General features: G+C 38.7%; 3 protein-coding genes and 1 long non-coding RNA gene across 6 annotated transcripts in view; 2 read left to right on the top strand and 2 right to left on the bottom strand.

Annotated features, from left to right (window-relative positions):
* LOC111269475 (mannose-P-dolichol utilization defect 1 protein) overlaps positions 1–4,856 on the top strand; it is a 7,641-nt gene extending 2,785 nt beyond the window's left edge. The window contains exons 3-6 of the mRNA XM_022849096.2: positions 378–576; positions 2,122–2,329; positions 2,664–2,846; positions 3,039–4,856. Coding sequence (XP_022704831.1) covers positions 378–576; positions 2,122–2,329; positions 2,664–2,846; positions 3,039–3,104 — 656 coding nt within the window. The 3' untranslated portion in view covers positions 3,105–4,856. The remainder of the gene's footprint in view (positions 1–377; positions 577–2,121; positions 2,330–2,663; positions 2,847–3,038) is intronic.
* Positions 4,857–5,424: 568 nt separating this feature from the next.
* On the bottom strand, positions 5,425–8,456 carry LOC111269474 (uncharacterized). Of its 2 annotated transcripts, none has more exons than XM_022849095.2 (7): positions 8,090–8,456; positions 7,589–7,650; positions 7,297–7,401; positions 6,932–7,039; positions 6,652–6,786; positions 6,250–6,540; positions 5,425–5,929 (listed from the first exon to the last, which is right to left on the bottom strand). In XM_022849095.2, the coding sequence occupies exons 1-6, from the start codon at positions 8,208–8,210 to the stop codon at positions 6,253–6,255; spliced, it is 819 nt and encodes a 272-aa protein (XP_022704830.1). In that variant the 5' UTR covers positions 8,211–8,456; the 3' UTR covers positions 5,425–5,929; positions 6,250–6,252. The 2 variants fall into 2 exon arrangements, with proteins under 2 accessions (XP_022704830.1, XP_022704829.1); XM_022849094.2 differs by having other exon boundaries at positions 6,304–6,540; positions 8,090–8,455.
* Positions 8,457–8,786: 330 nt separating this feature from the next.
* Positions 8,787–16,427, top strand: part of LOC147752238 (uncharacterized) — a 14,277-nt gene continuing 6,636 nt past the window's right edge. Inside the window, exon 1 of the long non-coding RNA XR_015314601.1 lies at positions 8,787–10,618. This is a non-coding gene — a long non-coding RNA (uncharacterized LOC147752238). The remainder of the gene's footprint in view (positions 10,619–16,427) is intronic.
* The window catches only part of LOC111269476 (uncharacterized), a 10,725-nt gene continuing 7,916 nt past the window's right edge, over positions 13,619–16,427 (bottom strand). For both annotated transcript variants that reach the window (XM_022849097.2, XM_022849098.2), the window contains one exon: positions 13,619–14,884. In XM_022849097.2, the coding sequence (XP_022704832.1) occupies positions 14,881–14,884 (4 nt within the window). In that variant the 3' untranslated portion in view covers positions 13,619–14,880. The remainder of the gene's footprint in view (positions 14,885–16,427) is intronic.

Genomic DNA, 16,427 nt, shown 5'->3' with positions numbered 1-16,427 from the left:
TGTGATTTCGCTGACTTTGTATCTGTCTAATCAGTCTAGAAAACTGGAGGTGATTACATTTGCCTGCATACATCATTCACGTGTCGAAATACAATGTCGTCACATTCTGAGCGACACGCGCGATAATTTGAAATTTTTGAGCTCCGAATACCGTCCAAATATTATAGTAGTCAAAGGGAAAAATATAATAGAAGGATAATTTGAAAGTGCCGATTTAGTAGATCAGTACAAATCAACCAAAACTCCAATTTCCCTTTCTTCCATTGTCTAGACCAATCAGTTCATATATGCTTTATATATCGCTTAAATGAGCAGATCCCTACCGAGTGATCTAAAAGACAGCTCTGAGTTAAATTTTTCCTAAATGTTTCTTTCAGTGCAATGTCTGAAGATGGTTTTAGCAAAATGTCTCGGCTATGCAATGGTCGTAGGCGGGGCATTGGTGAAGCTACCTCAGATCGTGAAGATTATTTCAGCTGCTTCAGCTACAGGTTTATCCCTGCCTTCAGTTCTTCTTGACCTCGCTGGGGTGACTGCTACGACAGCTTATAATTTCGATCAGCAGTATCCGTTCAGGTTCGACAATGAAATTACGGCAACTTTTGTATTATTTTTCAGAATAGACCATGCTAATTCTGTTAGGTAGTTATCTAAATTTAGCTATGTCCTGGACGAATATGGTTATCCAGCAAGTTTAATAGTTACTGCATCGAATGATTTCCTCTCAGGGGGATTCCCTATGGGACGGAGATCTCAAATGAACCCTATTTGATATGCCTTCTAATTTGAAGCGAAATCGCGGCTTCATTTGTCTATGACGTTTTCGATTTATTTGAATTTTTTGGTATTTTTGACCATCATTTGACTATATATGCAATTACCTTGAAGTGCATGTAAAACTCTGGCCATATTAGATGGCTTTGACTTCTTTTTAGTAGCCCATATACACGTATTTCATCTGAAGCAATGCTTCGCTATAGCACCTGGACCTGAAACCGCGAGACGTTTACTTAGATCACTCTCCCACATATACCGAATATTAGCCTGTTTTAGCGAACTCGTCATTTTCTTTAGTCACTTTTAGAAATTGACTCTTTTGGCCATTCTCTATGTATTAAAACGATACGTTCTAAGAAAATATTGAAAAAAAGTGGTATTATTTGAAATTTTTGGACTGTTTAATATTTTCGAAGATTTCAATATGTTTTATCAGAAATTATTGTAACGTAATTGTTCGGCACATGCATAATGGTTGAAATGCAAAAAAATATTTTTTACGCAAGCGTTGCTTTTGGATTAAGATGACAGATTTACTTAATGTTGCCATAGCGAGAGGAATTGATTTTGGGACAATGATGACCAAAGACTGGTCAAAAGTTTCGAATAAACCCAAAAAAACGCTGACAGTGGCTTTAGAATCCTGTCGAATGCAGTGAACTTCGAACTTGCTTGTGGAAAACTAAATTTTGTGTTGAGATCTCGACAGAGTACTTAAGAATGCACCACAATGTGCTCGTTGAGCCTACTGAGAAATCATATTGTTATACATCCATTTTGTAATTCTTACCGTTCTCTAGATAAGTGAGCCACATTGATCGAATGATCATCTCGTAGTACAAATAAAAACATAACGGCATGGCTGTTTTCAAGTATGCGTCGTTAGATGCGTATGTAGTAAATTAGATCGATTATTTATACGTTTGTCTAAATACATCTAAACTTCAAAGGGATTGTAGTTTTTACAAGGCCATCTTGGTAGACACCAGTTGTTATATTAGTTTACAGAGAAACAATGAGCTTGTTTACTTGCTCTTCGGTTACTTTTTTCCTCATTATGCTGCAAAGAATTAACTGCCGTATACAATCACAAGGGTTGTAAGACATTCTAGTATTTTATTAGTGTTTTCTCTTGATTTTCTATAATTAGCAGATTAGAATGGCTCTATACGATGGTTGTCAAGGGTCGCCTTCGCATGTTGTCAGTTAGCAACCAGCTTTTACAATACATAGAGCCCTACGCATTGACTGTGGGAACACATTCATCAATAAAAGCTTGATATTCTAACTCATTGAGTTTCTAATAATTTTGCTTTTTTTACCAATGTGTCTATCGTTATGTAGTGCGTACGGAGAGGGCGCGTTCCTGATGGCGGAAACCATACTGATTCTTTGTTTAGCACTTCACTACTCTGGCCGTGGAGTCTTAGCAGCAACGTTCATCGTCGCTTATGCGGCACTCTGCAGTAGTCTGTTTATTTACCGATTGGCTCCCTCGTCAACACTTCTTTGGGGCCAACTGCTGTCAGCGCCGATCGTCATCGCGGGAAGGGTAGGTTCGATCGTGAGGTTAACGCTGATATTCGGCAAAGCATAGTGTACCTAATTCCTACTAAATTTAAATTCACCGATCGTGTAATGATATTCGAGAATAATCGGTTAAATAATGAAAAACATCATTTTAATTACTATAAATTAATAGAAATTGCATTATTTTATATTTTTTAGGATGGTCTAGTTTCGATAATTGTTCGTCCAGCTATGCGGCTAGCTCATATTCACCCGTGGATTATTACCCTTTCATATTTTTGGTTACATTGCGTTAGTAAACGATTATTCTTACGTGTGAACGTAGTATAAAATGGTTCGATTTACTTTTATTGTAGCTATGGCAAGCGTTTGACAACTATAAAGCGGGACACACAGGTCAGCTGTCACTGGTAACGCAGTCCCTCCTATTTATCGGATGTCTGGCAAGAATCTTTACTACTCTCACAGAAACCGGCGACATCGCCATGACTCTGTCCTACAGTTTGGCCAGCGTAGCAAATGCAATTCTCGTTGTTCAGGTATGGTGTGCTTATATTTGAATATATGTGATGATAAAACTATTGAACATGTTCTATGTAGTAACAATTCCGTATAATACAGTCGTTAATAGTGTTTGTACCAACTGCGACCCTTTTTCGATGAAACAGGCGTGTATTTTAGAACATTACGTGAAGCACGCTTTTCTTATGCTACGCATTTTTTTGCTACAGGTATTATACTACTGGGAGGCGACGAATTGCGCAGTTTCTAAGGACAATGCCAAGAAATCGGCATAAACGAAGGCAAGATAATGGCCTATTATCAAGACGAACGATATCGTTGGGTGCCGATTTATACGCCATTTGCATGACGCTGAAGTTGTTTCGGGCCACGAAATCGGCGCCGATCACTTAGATTTTGTTCCCTCTATCTTTTCCTGTCGTTGTTATGTGGAAATTGAAGGACAATCTGTTTTCTTGTCCGGATGTTCGGGACGATCTCTTACTCTTTGTCGACCGGTAGAGACAGTTAGCATGGCAAGGAACATTGTCTACAACGGGAAAGCAAATGATATCTAATAACTAACGTCATCGCTAGGCAACAGCAAGCGCACAGTGGAAGCGATGCCCTTGTCCGCTTGTACTGCACGAGCGAGACGCGTTCGGGGTGATAATCGCAACCGAAAATGTCAACGAGCGTATCTGTTAGCATATGGAAGGCAAGCTGCAATAAGTATTTGCCAAGTTTGTACTGTTGAATATGGTACGACGCCATTAACCGCACCTTCCTAGCGAAGGCCAAGCAAAGTATGTTAGAGAGATGCCAGTTTGTTAACTATAAGTAGACACATTTATTGTGAATGCGTGTATCTCGATGCATGAACACGAATACAGAGCGCGTTCTTGTACGGTGCAAGATATACAGACCCTGCGAAGCAATGACTTCGCAAAAGTAAACCCAATATTATTCTTATTACCATTATTATCTGATCCAACAGAAGCTACAAGTTATAGAATTTCCTACATCATACTCTCTGTTAGTATCCTAATTTATCGGAAGTATGCTTAACAAACAAGTATGCAAACTTGATTCAATTTCACGAATCGGTTAGTAATCCGCTCCGCTATCGCATATATGTACACATTAAAGAATATCTACTAATTTCTGTGAAGAGTCATCGATGGCAATACTGACGAAATCCGATTAAGATTCTAGAGAGTGATGAACTGTGTGACGTATAGCTGATTTATGCCTGACAGAAATTATAGATTGATCATTATACTAACCGCAGACGAATTGATCTTTATCTAGTTTTGCATCCGCCCATTGTAAGACGTGATTATGAAAATTTTATCTACTTGCTGCGTTGTGGTTAACTAGACTAACGAGTTATATAATGATGATGAAATCGATGATCATTCTTATTATTTAGAGGAAAATGAAGACTATATCTATGTAGTTGTCTCAAATGTTGGACTATTGTAGAAGTTAACTGAGGTATGTAGAATTTGACTAAAGTTAAATTTAAAATAAGTTGTTTTGAGTTTGTTTCTATGATGTGCATTGTTAAAGGACGTTGCAATTAGATAAATATTTTAAATGAGTCATAAATATCCCAGTGAATCATACGAAATTGACCTTTGTATAATTGCTTTTACCTATAAGATGATCTGTTTACCTTTGCTAATAGCAGCATTCTATCAATGTTTGATTCGTGAAATAGAAACAGGTGCAGTAAAGCTATTTAGTGTTACATTTTATGTCGAAGACGTGTTCAGAGTTTGGCTGAATTATTAATAGATTGAGATTATGTAGGCGAACTATTTTAAAGGGCAATATTTATGATAATTATGGATCTTTTCAAATTACGTTACAGCTACGACTCTGGCTAGATTCTAACGAGAATGTAATAATAAGGTTGGAATATACTGAAATGTAATAGAAAGTTACGACAGTTTGTTAATCGAATTACTAACAACTTTGGAGAAGTCTAATGGAGACAATGGTATCACAATGCAAATAAAAAGAAGCTATTTTTGTGAACTAAATTTCATTCCTTTATGTTAGAAAGGGAGTAATTTGAATCGAGACATCGTTCAGTTGGTGTCGAATATTAAGGCATATGGAGGATCTGATTAAAAGAAATACTAAATAGCTTTCGACTTTCAACGTATAAGCCAACCATTTGTGCATAGTTTTGATTCTTGTGTTCGGTTGGTACTCGTTTCTAGTTACAACCTTCTCTCCAATAAAACTAATGAGGACATTTAGATATACACGATTATACAGGAACTTCTCGGCTGCTAGTCGAAAACCAGCTTGTATTAAAATCAGTTTAGGAAAATTCTCTAATTCCATAATGCTTGGTGCTAATTGGACAAAACATGGCTTTTCAGTTTGTTTTCTCGAAAATGGTATTTTTGCTTGAACGTTTCGCACTTTTAGTTTTTAATAAATAATATGCTCGCTAGCCGATCAGCTTCTCTTTTGTATCTCATACTGTGGCGTAAACACGAGTAGTGAACAATGGATACGGATTGGTTGATGGTACCAGCATTAAAAAGTAAGGCTTTTTTATACATATTTGGAATAACTTGGAATAAAAAAACAACAACATTCTATGTTCTTCCAGAATAAATAGTGTATTCTCCAATACAGGCATATATCAGAATTTAAATAGCACTTAATCTACGCCTAGCTAAATGCTAGAACTCGCTCTACCCATCAAAAATTCTCATTCCGATTGATTGGTTCGGATAAAAAGAGTCCGCCAAAAAATAGGGCTCTGCTTTGAATACAACTGGCCTGTATTACAAAGGTCTTAATCATATGAACAGGTCGAACAAATTGTCTGATAATCGGCCAAACACCAAAGTCATTTTAACACCAGTAAGACAATTTTTGGTTGTCTTTGAAAACAGCGTTTTACAAAATGAGTTCTTGTATTCGATGCGATTCCCTTGCACTCGAGGATATGGCCTGGTCACCGAAACAAACGTCGACCGACAGAGATAACTACTATTCCATACCGCTGACGACTTTTTGATTTCTAAGGCGTAGCCGTTCTCCTTCGAGTGATCAGATCCTGGGTAGTGATCGGCCTATCGGCTTCCGCCTTATCCTTGAATTAATTTTTTAAAAAATATTGTTAGAGTGATCGTTCGTTAAATTAGAGTAATAATAATAATGATAATCGTTAGTCGATTTTTAAGATTTATTCACCTACCCTAGCTATAAAAATGGCTACAGTTTGCAATGGGTGGCAGAATCTTTCATAAAAACTATCTTTGCTTTGTCAGTGTCGGCTCTCTAGCAGGCAGTCCCTATACGAAACAAGCACTGACGGCTAATTACTTTTCTTAAGAGCATTATCGTCTGAAAAAGTATGGTAGTAGTTTGATATGAAACCATTTTAGACAGTGCGTCCTTATCAGGTCATACCTCTCAACTTTTCTGCTGCCCGATATCGTCTGACACAGTTCTAAATATCGCTACCTTGGCGGAGCCTTTGCTAGCTGTCGAGGACTCTTTGTTGGTTTTCAGCATACTCTCGAGAAGCTTATAGATCTGCACACCTCGCTTCTCTAATGCAGCAACCGATGAATTGATAAACGTCTGCTGCAAATCAGCTAAGGATTTCGCGATGCCGCTCTTGGTGATCGCAGGTACCTCCTTCGCTAAAGCACGCTTGAGCAACGTCGAGCATACTCGAGCGACGAACTGTTGAGCGGGCTGTGAGAACAAAAAGAGGCGTACATAATTTATAATCACAATACTTTAACAAAAACAGAGTGTTATACAATAAGTCTATTTTTAAATGTATGTAATATAGCTTAGCTTTACCTGATTAATGTCCCTGACGCCGCTGCTTGCCGAGTCAAGTAGTTGTACAGTGTCAAGAGCCGTCTTTGTCACCTCAATTTTTTCGAGCGATGGCCCCTTCAATAAGTTGAACGTACCCGCTAACTTGACTGTTGCCTGAAAAATACGCGCGGGAGTTATAGGTTTTTCTTTGAGCGTTGCTCAGTCAACGCTTGCATACCGAATGCACCGTCGAACCTGTTTTTGTTTTGAAAAGAGACCTGATAAAAACATACTTGCTATAGTAAGTTCGATTGGTCACCTTGAAGTAGGTTCGGGCAACGTCAGGCCGGACAGCAGGTCCAAGGTAGACGGCAGCACGACCTTCAATCGGCACCACGAAAGAGACTGTTGTCTCGTTGCTACACTCCTGTGTTAAAACGCGGTAGAATGTTTGGGAGCATGTAAGTTTACGTCCGAATTTATGCAATTATGCGACCAAAGCAATATACACCTTCAAAACATTTTATGATCTATTCTGATTGAAGCATGTTCACAATGTAAACTAATTGAAGTGGTTTAATTCGCTATAAGTTGCCACATGTGATATTCTTAAAGACGCCATGTATTACGGTGTTCACTTCAAAGCGAGCAAGAATCAGAGATTTTATACAAAGCCTCACTCACGAGTTTCTGTGGTGTGACGAGTTGGGCGTCCTGGAATCCTGTGAGCAACATGGCACTTTTACCGGGTTTACGGCCGGTGCCCTTAATGTCAATCACATCAGGGACCTATGAACAGAAAATAAGATTACAAATTCAGCTAATTCGTCTTTGACTTACTTGTCTTAAGCTAGATTATATATATGACTTATAAATGTCACAGGTTTCTGTGTTTATACGCAAAAATACGCATAATAAGAAATCCATCAAGACAAGCCATGGGAAATAATGTGTGTTTTCATTAATGTGTAATTACCTGTCGTGGAAATTCCTCTTTGAAGATCTCCAGTAGGCGGGTCATGTTTGCCACGCACTCCGCTATACGAAACAGGATTCTCATTAGCGGTAAATTTTAGTCTCTCGAAGGAATCTCGTTTATTGGACCAGATAAAAGAGGATATTTTCTTTTAACACGATTCTCTTAGAATACAATATAATTGGCTTTTTTGGCTTATTTGCATTTTATTGACTGGCACTAATGATCCCCAACTCTGTGCGTAATTTAGCTATTAGTAGAACAAGTTGTAATCTCATTAAATGTAATTATGTGCTACCAAATTATTTCCATTTTGTGTAAAGTTCTGCTTTCTTACATGGAAATTCTACACTTGAATAGCTCCAGTTTGAGTCAATGAAAAAAGAAGCGTCACGGTATATGTGTGAATTGGGCAATAGGAGCAGAGCCACTTAGAGTGTTGCTGCGATAAAAAAAAAAGACTAATGACGCCGTTGCCAACACTTTGTTTCAGCAGCTTACCTTCCTTGGCTGGTGTCCTAGCGCTTCCTACGGCTGGTTGTAACAGTTCGTCCGCAAACGTTCCCAATGGCAAAAAGATTGCTATGGCAACCACATGGGTTCGTAGTACAAGTGGCTTCATATTGCCTTCTGCCTTTTACTATCGACTTAGGCTTCACGCAGATCGGAGCCCTGTTTAATCGCTGAGGTGGCACTGTCCTATATCGCAGAACGAACGAAATACGATAACGTCTCCTTATACGGCAGCCTGTTTCAGGAAACGCTGTCTCGCGTTGTGCTATGTGGCTAAAACGTGCAAAGTTGTGCGAAATAACAATGCGCCATTAGGTTATAATGTTGCATTGGGAGTCTACTTTTGGTGACTGGGCGATCGGAACCGTGAGCTAGCGACGCTTTATATAACAACGGGAAAACGGTCGGCGCGCGAATTTATCGACGACGGTGAGGAGTGGTCGTCGTACAGAGAGGAGCAGACGTTTGAAGAAATCGAACCAAACCCAACCCAGACCCGACAGAATGACCGTCCGCGCTGTAGCCATCGTTAGGACCGTCAAGAGAAAACGGAGACGCCGCAGCGTTCTGAACCATCGGAGCCACACTACCCCTATCAGTTGAGACAAGAACGAAGTGTGCGCTAGATTATTATTTGGTATTGACTAGATAAAATAAATAGTCACCCTACTAATGCTTGAACAAATTTCATATTTCGACCGAAGATTAACTGAATCGTTGTGTACTCGAAGTTTCCAGCCAAAGTCTAAAGATTATCATATAACGTTCCTTTAAATTGGTCTAGCAGTTCCACATGCCATATAGTTTGAATAACGGTGTATCTGCCCTTAAAAAGTGGGATCTATACAAAATCTGCCATAGCGTTTATTGTAAATCGTTTATATTTTCTATTTCTATAAAGAACTCAGTTCGTTTCAGGCACATACAATAAAAAATAGTCTCAATCATCCCGTTTAAATATTACCTTTTTAACATGACTTTATTTTAAACATGGCGTTTAAATCATAACGATGTGTTTTTAATTAATTTTCAATTGCATTTTGCAATGTTTAGTTTCTAAAGACATCTAGTTCAAGGCCTGCAATATTAATTCAAAACGTGCACCTATTGCCCACAATGTATTTCAGCTCTTTAATTGTGCTATATACATAGTTTACCGATAAACCCTTATGGTACCATTATATGTAAGCTAATGGATGGACCTAATAACTTCATGCAGAACAGGAAGCGTTGCCTAAAGCCTTAACTTTTATAAACCACAATTACGCCTTAGTCAGAGGTAAATAGTTATCATTTGAAACGAATAGGAGCTGTCACGTTTTCGGTAGATGGCCTAATCTCTATGAAAGCGTTTACCTGATTCGATCTGTATAGCTTGCATCTAATGTGCGAATACGAATACTTTATCTGACTACTAATGTTAAATTTCTGATAATATCTCATAGGCTTCAGGAATGCTCAGGGAACACAATGGCCGGAAACAACATGTCTTTCAACTAGATTAACAATTAATGCTAATGTTTTTCCGTTAGCTTTTTAACCGGAGATCCTTTCACATTTGATTATACTAAATAGAATTTTCGAGCACGCAGAGAGAACAACTTCTATTAGTCACCAGTTAGGAGTACTTATAAATATACTGTAAAAGCAAATATTTATCGTCTAATTAACCATAAAGGCAAACTTGCTTGTGGTTGATGGAAAACTCTTTGTTTTCCGCTATTACAAAACCAACGACTTGCACCAACGACTATTTTAGTTTGCACGTAGCGCTATGCATGATCAGAATGTCATACAATACATTACAAGTACTGCCCAAAATCGAAAAGACGTTCCAAAACAAGCGGAAAAATTCATCAACACTATATACATCCTATATACACCTATAATATTACTATTAAAAACAGTGGATATTAAACAGCCCATTCGGCGGCGGCGGCGGCGGCGGCGACGTTTCGGCTAGCTCTTGTCAAACGCGTTTCCGTTAGTTGTTACCAATGAAGAAATTTCATGTAAACTCCTCCGGGGAAAACTTTTAAAAGGCAAGATGGCCGACAGAGACAAGCCGGAAAAAAGCTTCGCAACAGATGAACTAACGGAATGGACAGAAGCAAGACGTCTAGCGTCACCAATGCCAGCGTTGCCGTCGACGGCGGCTGCCAACTTCCGCGCTTACGATGGCACCGCAAAGGTAAAAAAACTGCAGAAATCAAAGGAGGAGAAGAGTGGTTTGCCAAATCGTGCGCGACAGCGACAGGCCGGGGGAGGATAGTCGAATGTCGTCTGAACTGAAGCCAATTTTCAATTACTCATCAGCGGCAGCTGTTGCGATAGCATCAATGTATCAGCCAGCATTCGAAGAGGACGAGTGATCCGATTTCTTCCTTGTTTCGGCAACATCGGAGGCACAATGTTCGAAGTTTTAATCATTACAGTTTTTCGAAGGATGGAACGCTTAGAAGACGCACGTATGTAAAGAAAGGAAATGGCGAAGAGCAATCTCTTAGTCTGAATCTTGTAAGTAGCCTACAGACGATCTCCTTATTAGTGGAACAGATTAACAACTTTAGCTTTACATTGTCGTCTCATATTATTTTCTTCTTCTTAATTTCAATGTCCACTCATAAAAAGTCACGTTTATTGCTATGTTGATACCTTACCTGTTTCTTCTACGTTGCTGAGTGAGCAATCTACTAAGTGGCAGTTGGTGACTTTGAACTAATGGCAAAACATGTGATTTAATAGTAACGAAAATAAAAGCGAACTTACGATTAAGTGACCGCTTAGTGATTTTAAGTTAACCTGAAAAATCGTTCGCAGGCACCTGCTTTAAGCATTCGAAAATACTGACGATATATACGAAAAATAAATACGAAAAAAAATGAAGTGGCAGTAGTATCTCGAAGTTTAAAAATGTTTGAAAGTCATTCAAGCGATTGCTCCGCTTGTCTACTGCAGTACCTATATCAAGGTTTGTTAACACCAACGCTGAACGCTACACTAATGATTAAATTTTGATTTTAAAAGTAAGCGTCCTCTAGAAATGAATAAGATCTCCTAGTTTAATAAACAATATTGAGGCAAGAGAACGAAGAGGTCAAGGCTCAAAGCGTTTTCCAGCATCCTTGCAGCCATGCCAAAATAACTGCGCAGCTGACTCCATATGCAGGTGACTTTGATCCTTGGCTTGCTGTATACATTCATATATATAAACGACTATATGAATTTTTGCATGTACGCGTTTATCCTGCTTACGTGTTCCGTATATTTGCGTTCACATACGAAAACGCGCACAGAACAACTAGGCTATGCTGGCGGATGTATCTTCTAGGCTTTGTCCATTTTGTTGATCAACTTTCCCCAGAAGCGATACACGACAGAAACAACGGCTGCTTTGGCGGCGACTCCTATCGGGGAAGAAGTGGTTTGAACGCATTTCCTCAATGCAACGACCTGTTCCCCAAGGCGACAGCGGAAGCTGAAACGGCTTAATTGAACCGTTCAAAGCTGACGTAGCAACGACGACGGACCTTCACGAACAAGATAAGAGGAAAAGTGTTTGCGATCTATTCCATCTAGCAGGGCTATGAAGCCGCGCTCGTTGCGTCGTTTACTGGCAGCCAACGTTACTAGAACACCATTATCTGGATCGAACACCAAAAATATCTACCGGAGGCGGAGGTGTAATTGCCAATTTTGTTTTCTTCTTTCTCGTCACCTTTCTCCCATCTATGCGGTTCTCTCCATTCACATCTGGTCGCTTCTGTCGACGAAACGTAACTAGCTGACCATCAGTCAGACATCGGCCGTACAATTACTATATGAAAGTGACCGGGACAGGGTGACACGTGCGTAGAGTTACTGTGATACATTGTTAACGATTTGATCGTTGGTGGTGATAAGAACGCAATTACAATGGAAAAAATGTCGGAGCAACAATCGCGACGTTCTATGATTGAGCCCACTGGTTGCGAGCGATGAGCAATGAGCTTACTCAGAAACGCATCGAAGAACGTTGAGCGACTAGGTTTTAACTCAAATTATACGTCGTAGTGCTTTTCGTTGTCGTATTACTCCCTTCGGAAGTTTGTGTAATAGTTATAAGAAATGAGCAAACAGTACTTGACGAAAAAGAAACGATCGATAAATTAACAGCTTTGTGCGTATTATTTCGCAGTTGACTCTGAGTTAACTTTACTTCCAAACATTGATTTTAACACCAGATTCCAAAAAGGAGCGAATCTCGATAAATTTAGATGGCAATACGAGCCATATTCTATAGTCTGTAGTATCACTTTGAATGCATGTATCGATTTTCTAATTGAATTTCGTTACCTAAACACGGGAGCCTAAAAGGCCAACACTGCTACCCTAACTGTTTGAAACAATTTTCTATTCATATTGACTCTTTCCGTTCTTGCTCTCATGCAGGTTGAAGTCGACGATTGCACAGATATCTGCTGCACGTTAACGACAAACTGTGATTGATAACTTGATTGGTTTCAAAGAGTTTCCTGTCGAAAATAACTTCCCGTCCACTAAATACAACTTACAAAATATAATATTATATACCAGCTAACAGTTGATTATAACTGAAACAGCTGCCTTTTAAATACTTTATAATAATTTGTATCTTTTAATAACTTTATAACACAAGCATCTGTCATCAAAAGCAAAAAATTGTCATTAATTAGCTCTGCGATATTTAGCCTAAACGGATCGCTTAGTTCGGCAAATTGCGTTACCAATATGTTGAAAGCCAGTAAACTTCTCCTGTAAAAGACTGCCTCATCGTGAGGTAATGTTTGATTAAGAAACCCATTATTATATTATATATTATTGAATTATATGATTTCTGCAGGCAGTCGTGTGAATTTGATACACAAGCTTAATGGCCAGCTTATTTAGATTTTCTTCACGTCACTTACTCACCTGTTTTTTTTTTTAAATAAAATATTCGGATTCGGTTGAATAGCTTTTACTACCTCAGATTATTCTGTCATACCAGATCTGGTACCTATGACACTGGTCCTACGTTGCGCTTGCCACGTTGCTAATACAAATCTCATTTATTTACTCTCCTCCAAGCAAAAATTACCCTTGAAGAGTATCCACGATGGGAAGTGGTAAATCATGAACTCGGTAGGAATTTGGTAATTCGCTATCCGGTGCCTAGAATCTAACGTGTTAGACAATCATCTTTAGAACAGCGCCGTTGAGTACCCTACATGATGACCTCACATGCGCATCACATCTCGAAGTACTTGACCGACTGGCCAAATAACTCTTCGGTTATATTGCAAACTCGGATTTATCAGAAATACATTAGAGAGAATTAACGTGATCGTTTTTCTCTTTATGCTTATTAAAAAAAACCATCATACATCTACTAAAATCTACATATTTCGTGAAAGACGATCATCTTCATAGGCCGACATCAGTCTATACTCTCCTTAAATATGGCTTTCAGATTTAGAACAAGATTTCCCCTAAAAACGTGTAACAAATAACACATACTGCATGATTATCTCTTCTCACTACGTTTTATTTCTACACATTGCGTTCTTTGTCTAGTTCATACAACGTTCTTCAGCTGGCCAGCTTTCTTTGTTCAGTCCCGTCGTCACAGGGCTTCAGCCCAGCCTAGTTGCCAACGGTTATGTTTGTCCGCTTTTCAGATATAGCTACCGTTGTGGGCCCGTTCCAGTAGACTCAAGTGCTTTGGATGTGGGAAAAGAAAACTGAAGTTACCCTACATTACAATCAAGGACCGTCATTGGGTCTTCATAACCGTTGAAAAAGCCAGCACCTTATGAATAGACAAGTAAAATATTTAAACATTAGCATATTCGAGACATTATTATTATCATTACTAGTAGTAGAACACGGCTGGCAACCACAGGGGAATTAGGATAATTTCGCAATTATAGCTATAATTTCGTATGCGGAAATAGACGATTACCTGCACCGGCCACACAATATATATCGACTAATGTATACGTAAGTGAATAAAATAGCAGCAAACACTAGAAGATTTGAAGAGCTAGATATCAAAAGTTTACACCATTTTTTAATTTAATCGTTAGCATTAAATATAGCCATATATGACTATTTGAGACGATTTTCACAAATCTCCAAAATACTCACCCTAGAAGCGATTAAAAAGACAATATTCAAAGATAGACCCTATGACAAAAATTCATCAATTAATACAATGCTTACTGCGCTGACGGTTTACGTAAGGCAACAGCAAATTCATTCTTAAATGTTCATTTCGGCAAGCGACATGACGGGAAAGAAACGCGGCTGATTGATAGATCGACCACTCGATCCAAAAAACGTGTAACAAATAAATTCCGATTTAGCAAATTCCGACAAATGTCTAAATTGAACTAAATATCCAGCTTACATAAGCATCCGTTAGCTTACACAAGTAATTTTTCTGACTGTAATGTGGCGCCCTTTCGTTAAAGGACTTTTGAAAATTAAAGAGTTTTTCTTCCTGACACCTTACTTGCTTGGGGCTTGCTGGCCTGATCAGTTCATATTTATTACACTTTATTTATTACATCACTGGTAATAACAAACGTCCTGCATTCGAGATTATTCACACTCTTTCTGATACAGTTGTGACTATCATAATCTATGTGAAAATTCTGAACTCTTTGGTAGTTAGATACGACTTGCAGCTGCCATCATTGGTGGACCCCTTCCACCGAAAGATCCTTCAATGAAAATGCCGCCACCTATATTCCTCTAGATCCCAACAGATCAAGAATCTACCTGTAACGCAAAGGGAAAAATAGAATGAATAGAGATCCATGTTTGTCATATGTTGCAAGGCGTAAATATTTCGAGGAACGTGTCATCAGCGTGAGCACATAATGCAATGGATATTAAATACAATCCACATCTTTCATCTCCGGCTTCTTATCCTGACTGTGGATTTGATATTGCGGTGAGCTGATTAAACTTTTTTTAGTATACCGCATAACTGTAAGCTTCTATGTCGGCCCACAAGGAAGCACACGCTGGGCTCAAGCTCGCGTGTATTGTTGTCAAGATCATCAAGATGTGGTTAAGAGACCTGTTAAGAATCGTCATAAGGTCCTTTGGATTTAGATTACGCGTGACGTTTAAAATATTATCTAATACGCCAAGAACTTTCAGAAAGGATTTTTCCCGAAGGGCAACGCTAATAATATTCGTGGAATAGAAATTACGCAAAAAATATTAAAAAGAAAAAAAAAAAAACTATACGTACGCATAAAAAGCAACGTATTTTGCTCTGCAGTAGAATATAGTTAACTGAAGTAAACATGTAAACATCGGCACTCACATTCCTAACAAAATCGTTCAAGACGCACGGCTGTATTACTGTTATATTTAGTGATATCGTTTTCTCTACTTGTTTATCTGAGTTCAGTGTTCATTTCGTATCGTTCATTATCGCTCGTATGCGTCTTTAAGAAACTGTAATAATACGATGACGGTTCCGTGTTGAAACTGCCAGTTATGTTCCGTTCGATTGCTCTCTTCTATAGTACTTTTAACACGGAATCTAAGCATAGGCATATTTACACATATCTTAAAGGTTTTAGCTTATCGTGTTAATTAAGTTCGCTTGTAATCGTTGGGCTTTTCATATCCGCGTTGTCTTTGATGCTTGTTTCGAAACGAACCAAACTTTTAGCTGTTTCGGCGCGCACTTTCAAATCATTTCTGGACATGATGCTGTCTCAGGCTTCAATCGTTTAGAATCTGATAATGTCGGTTGAATGTATGGTTACAGACATGATCTGTCGTAATGGATTGATTCAAATGGTGAATGATCATAGACTGATTTGTCCTTTTGGTTCACTTTACCAGAAGGAACTAGCTCTATGCAGTAAGACCTCTCAAAAATGTTTATTTTTCTAAAATTTTAGCCATGCTGATGGACCGTCGAGTTTCCAGGAATGTTTTTTCATACGAAACCCAAAAATCCCTTTTTCTTACTTATCAATCGTTGCTTAATTCCGTTTATTGCAGAAGATTCACAGCGTTATTTCAATTAGCCCTTGCTCCCTTTGTACGATGACCTAACTTCTCATCTTGCCGAAGCTTCCATTAATAGGATGTACAATTTCCATCTCCGCCGTTTCGCGGCGGCATTCGTATGTCATCCATACAAACTAATTGAAATCACTTCATCAAAAAATGTGTTCTAAAAAGGCTAAGTCAAAATTAAGTTGTCATAGGTAAGCTGCCCCGTTTCTATATGGTGTGAATTTCCATTACTTCACTTGCCGACTGATCGTATGTCGTATCATTTTACGATTTTGCT

The sequence above is a fragment of the Varroa jacobsoni genome, unplaced genomic scaffold (genome assembly GCF_002532875.2).
Source record: "Varroa jacobsoni isolate VJ856 unplaced genomic scaffold, vjacob_1.0 scaffold_1388, whole genome shotgun sequence".
In the NCBI taxonomy this organism is placed as follows: domain Eukaryota; kingdom Metazoa; phylum Arthropoda; class Arachnida; order Mesostigmata; family Varroidae; genus Varroa; species Varroa jacobsoni.
Note: the sequence above shows the minus strand (reverse complement) of the source record. Positions and strands in the feature narration are given on the sequence as shown.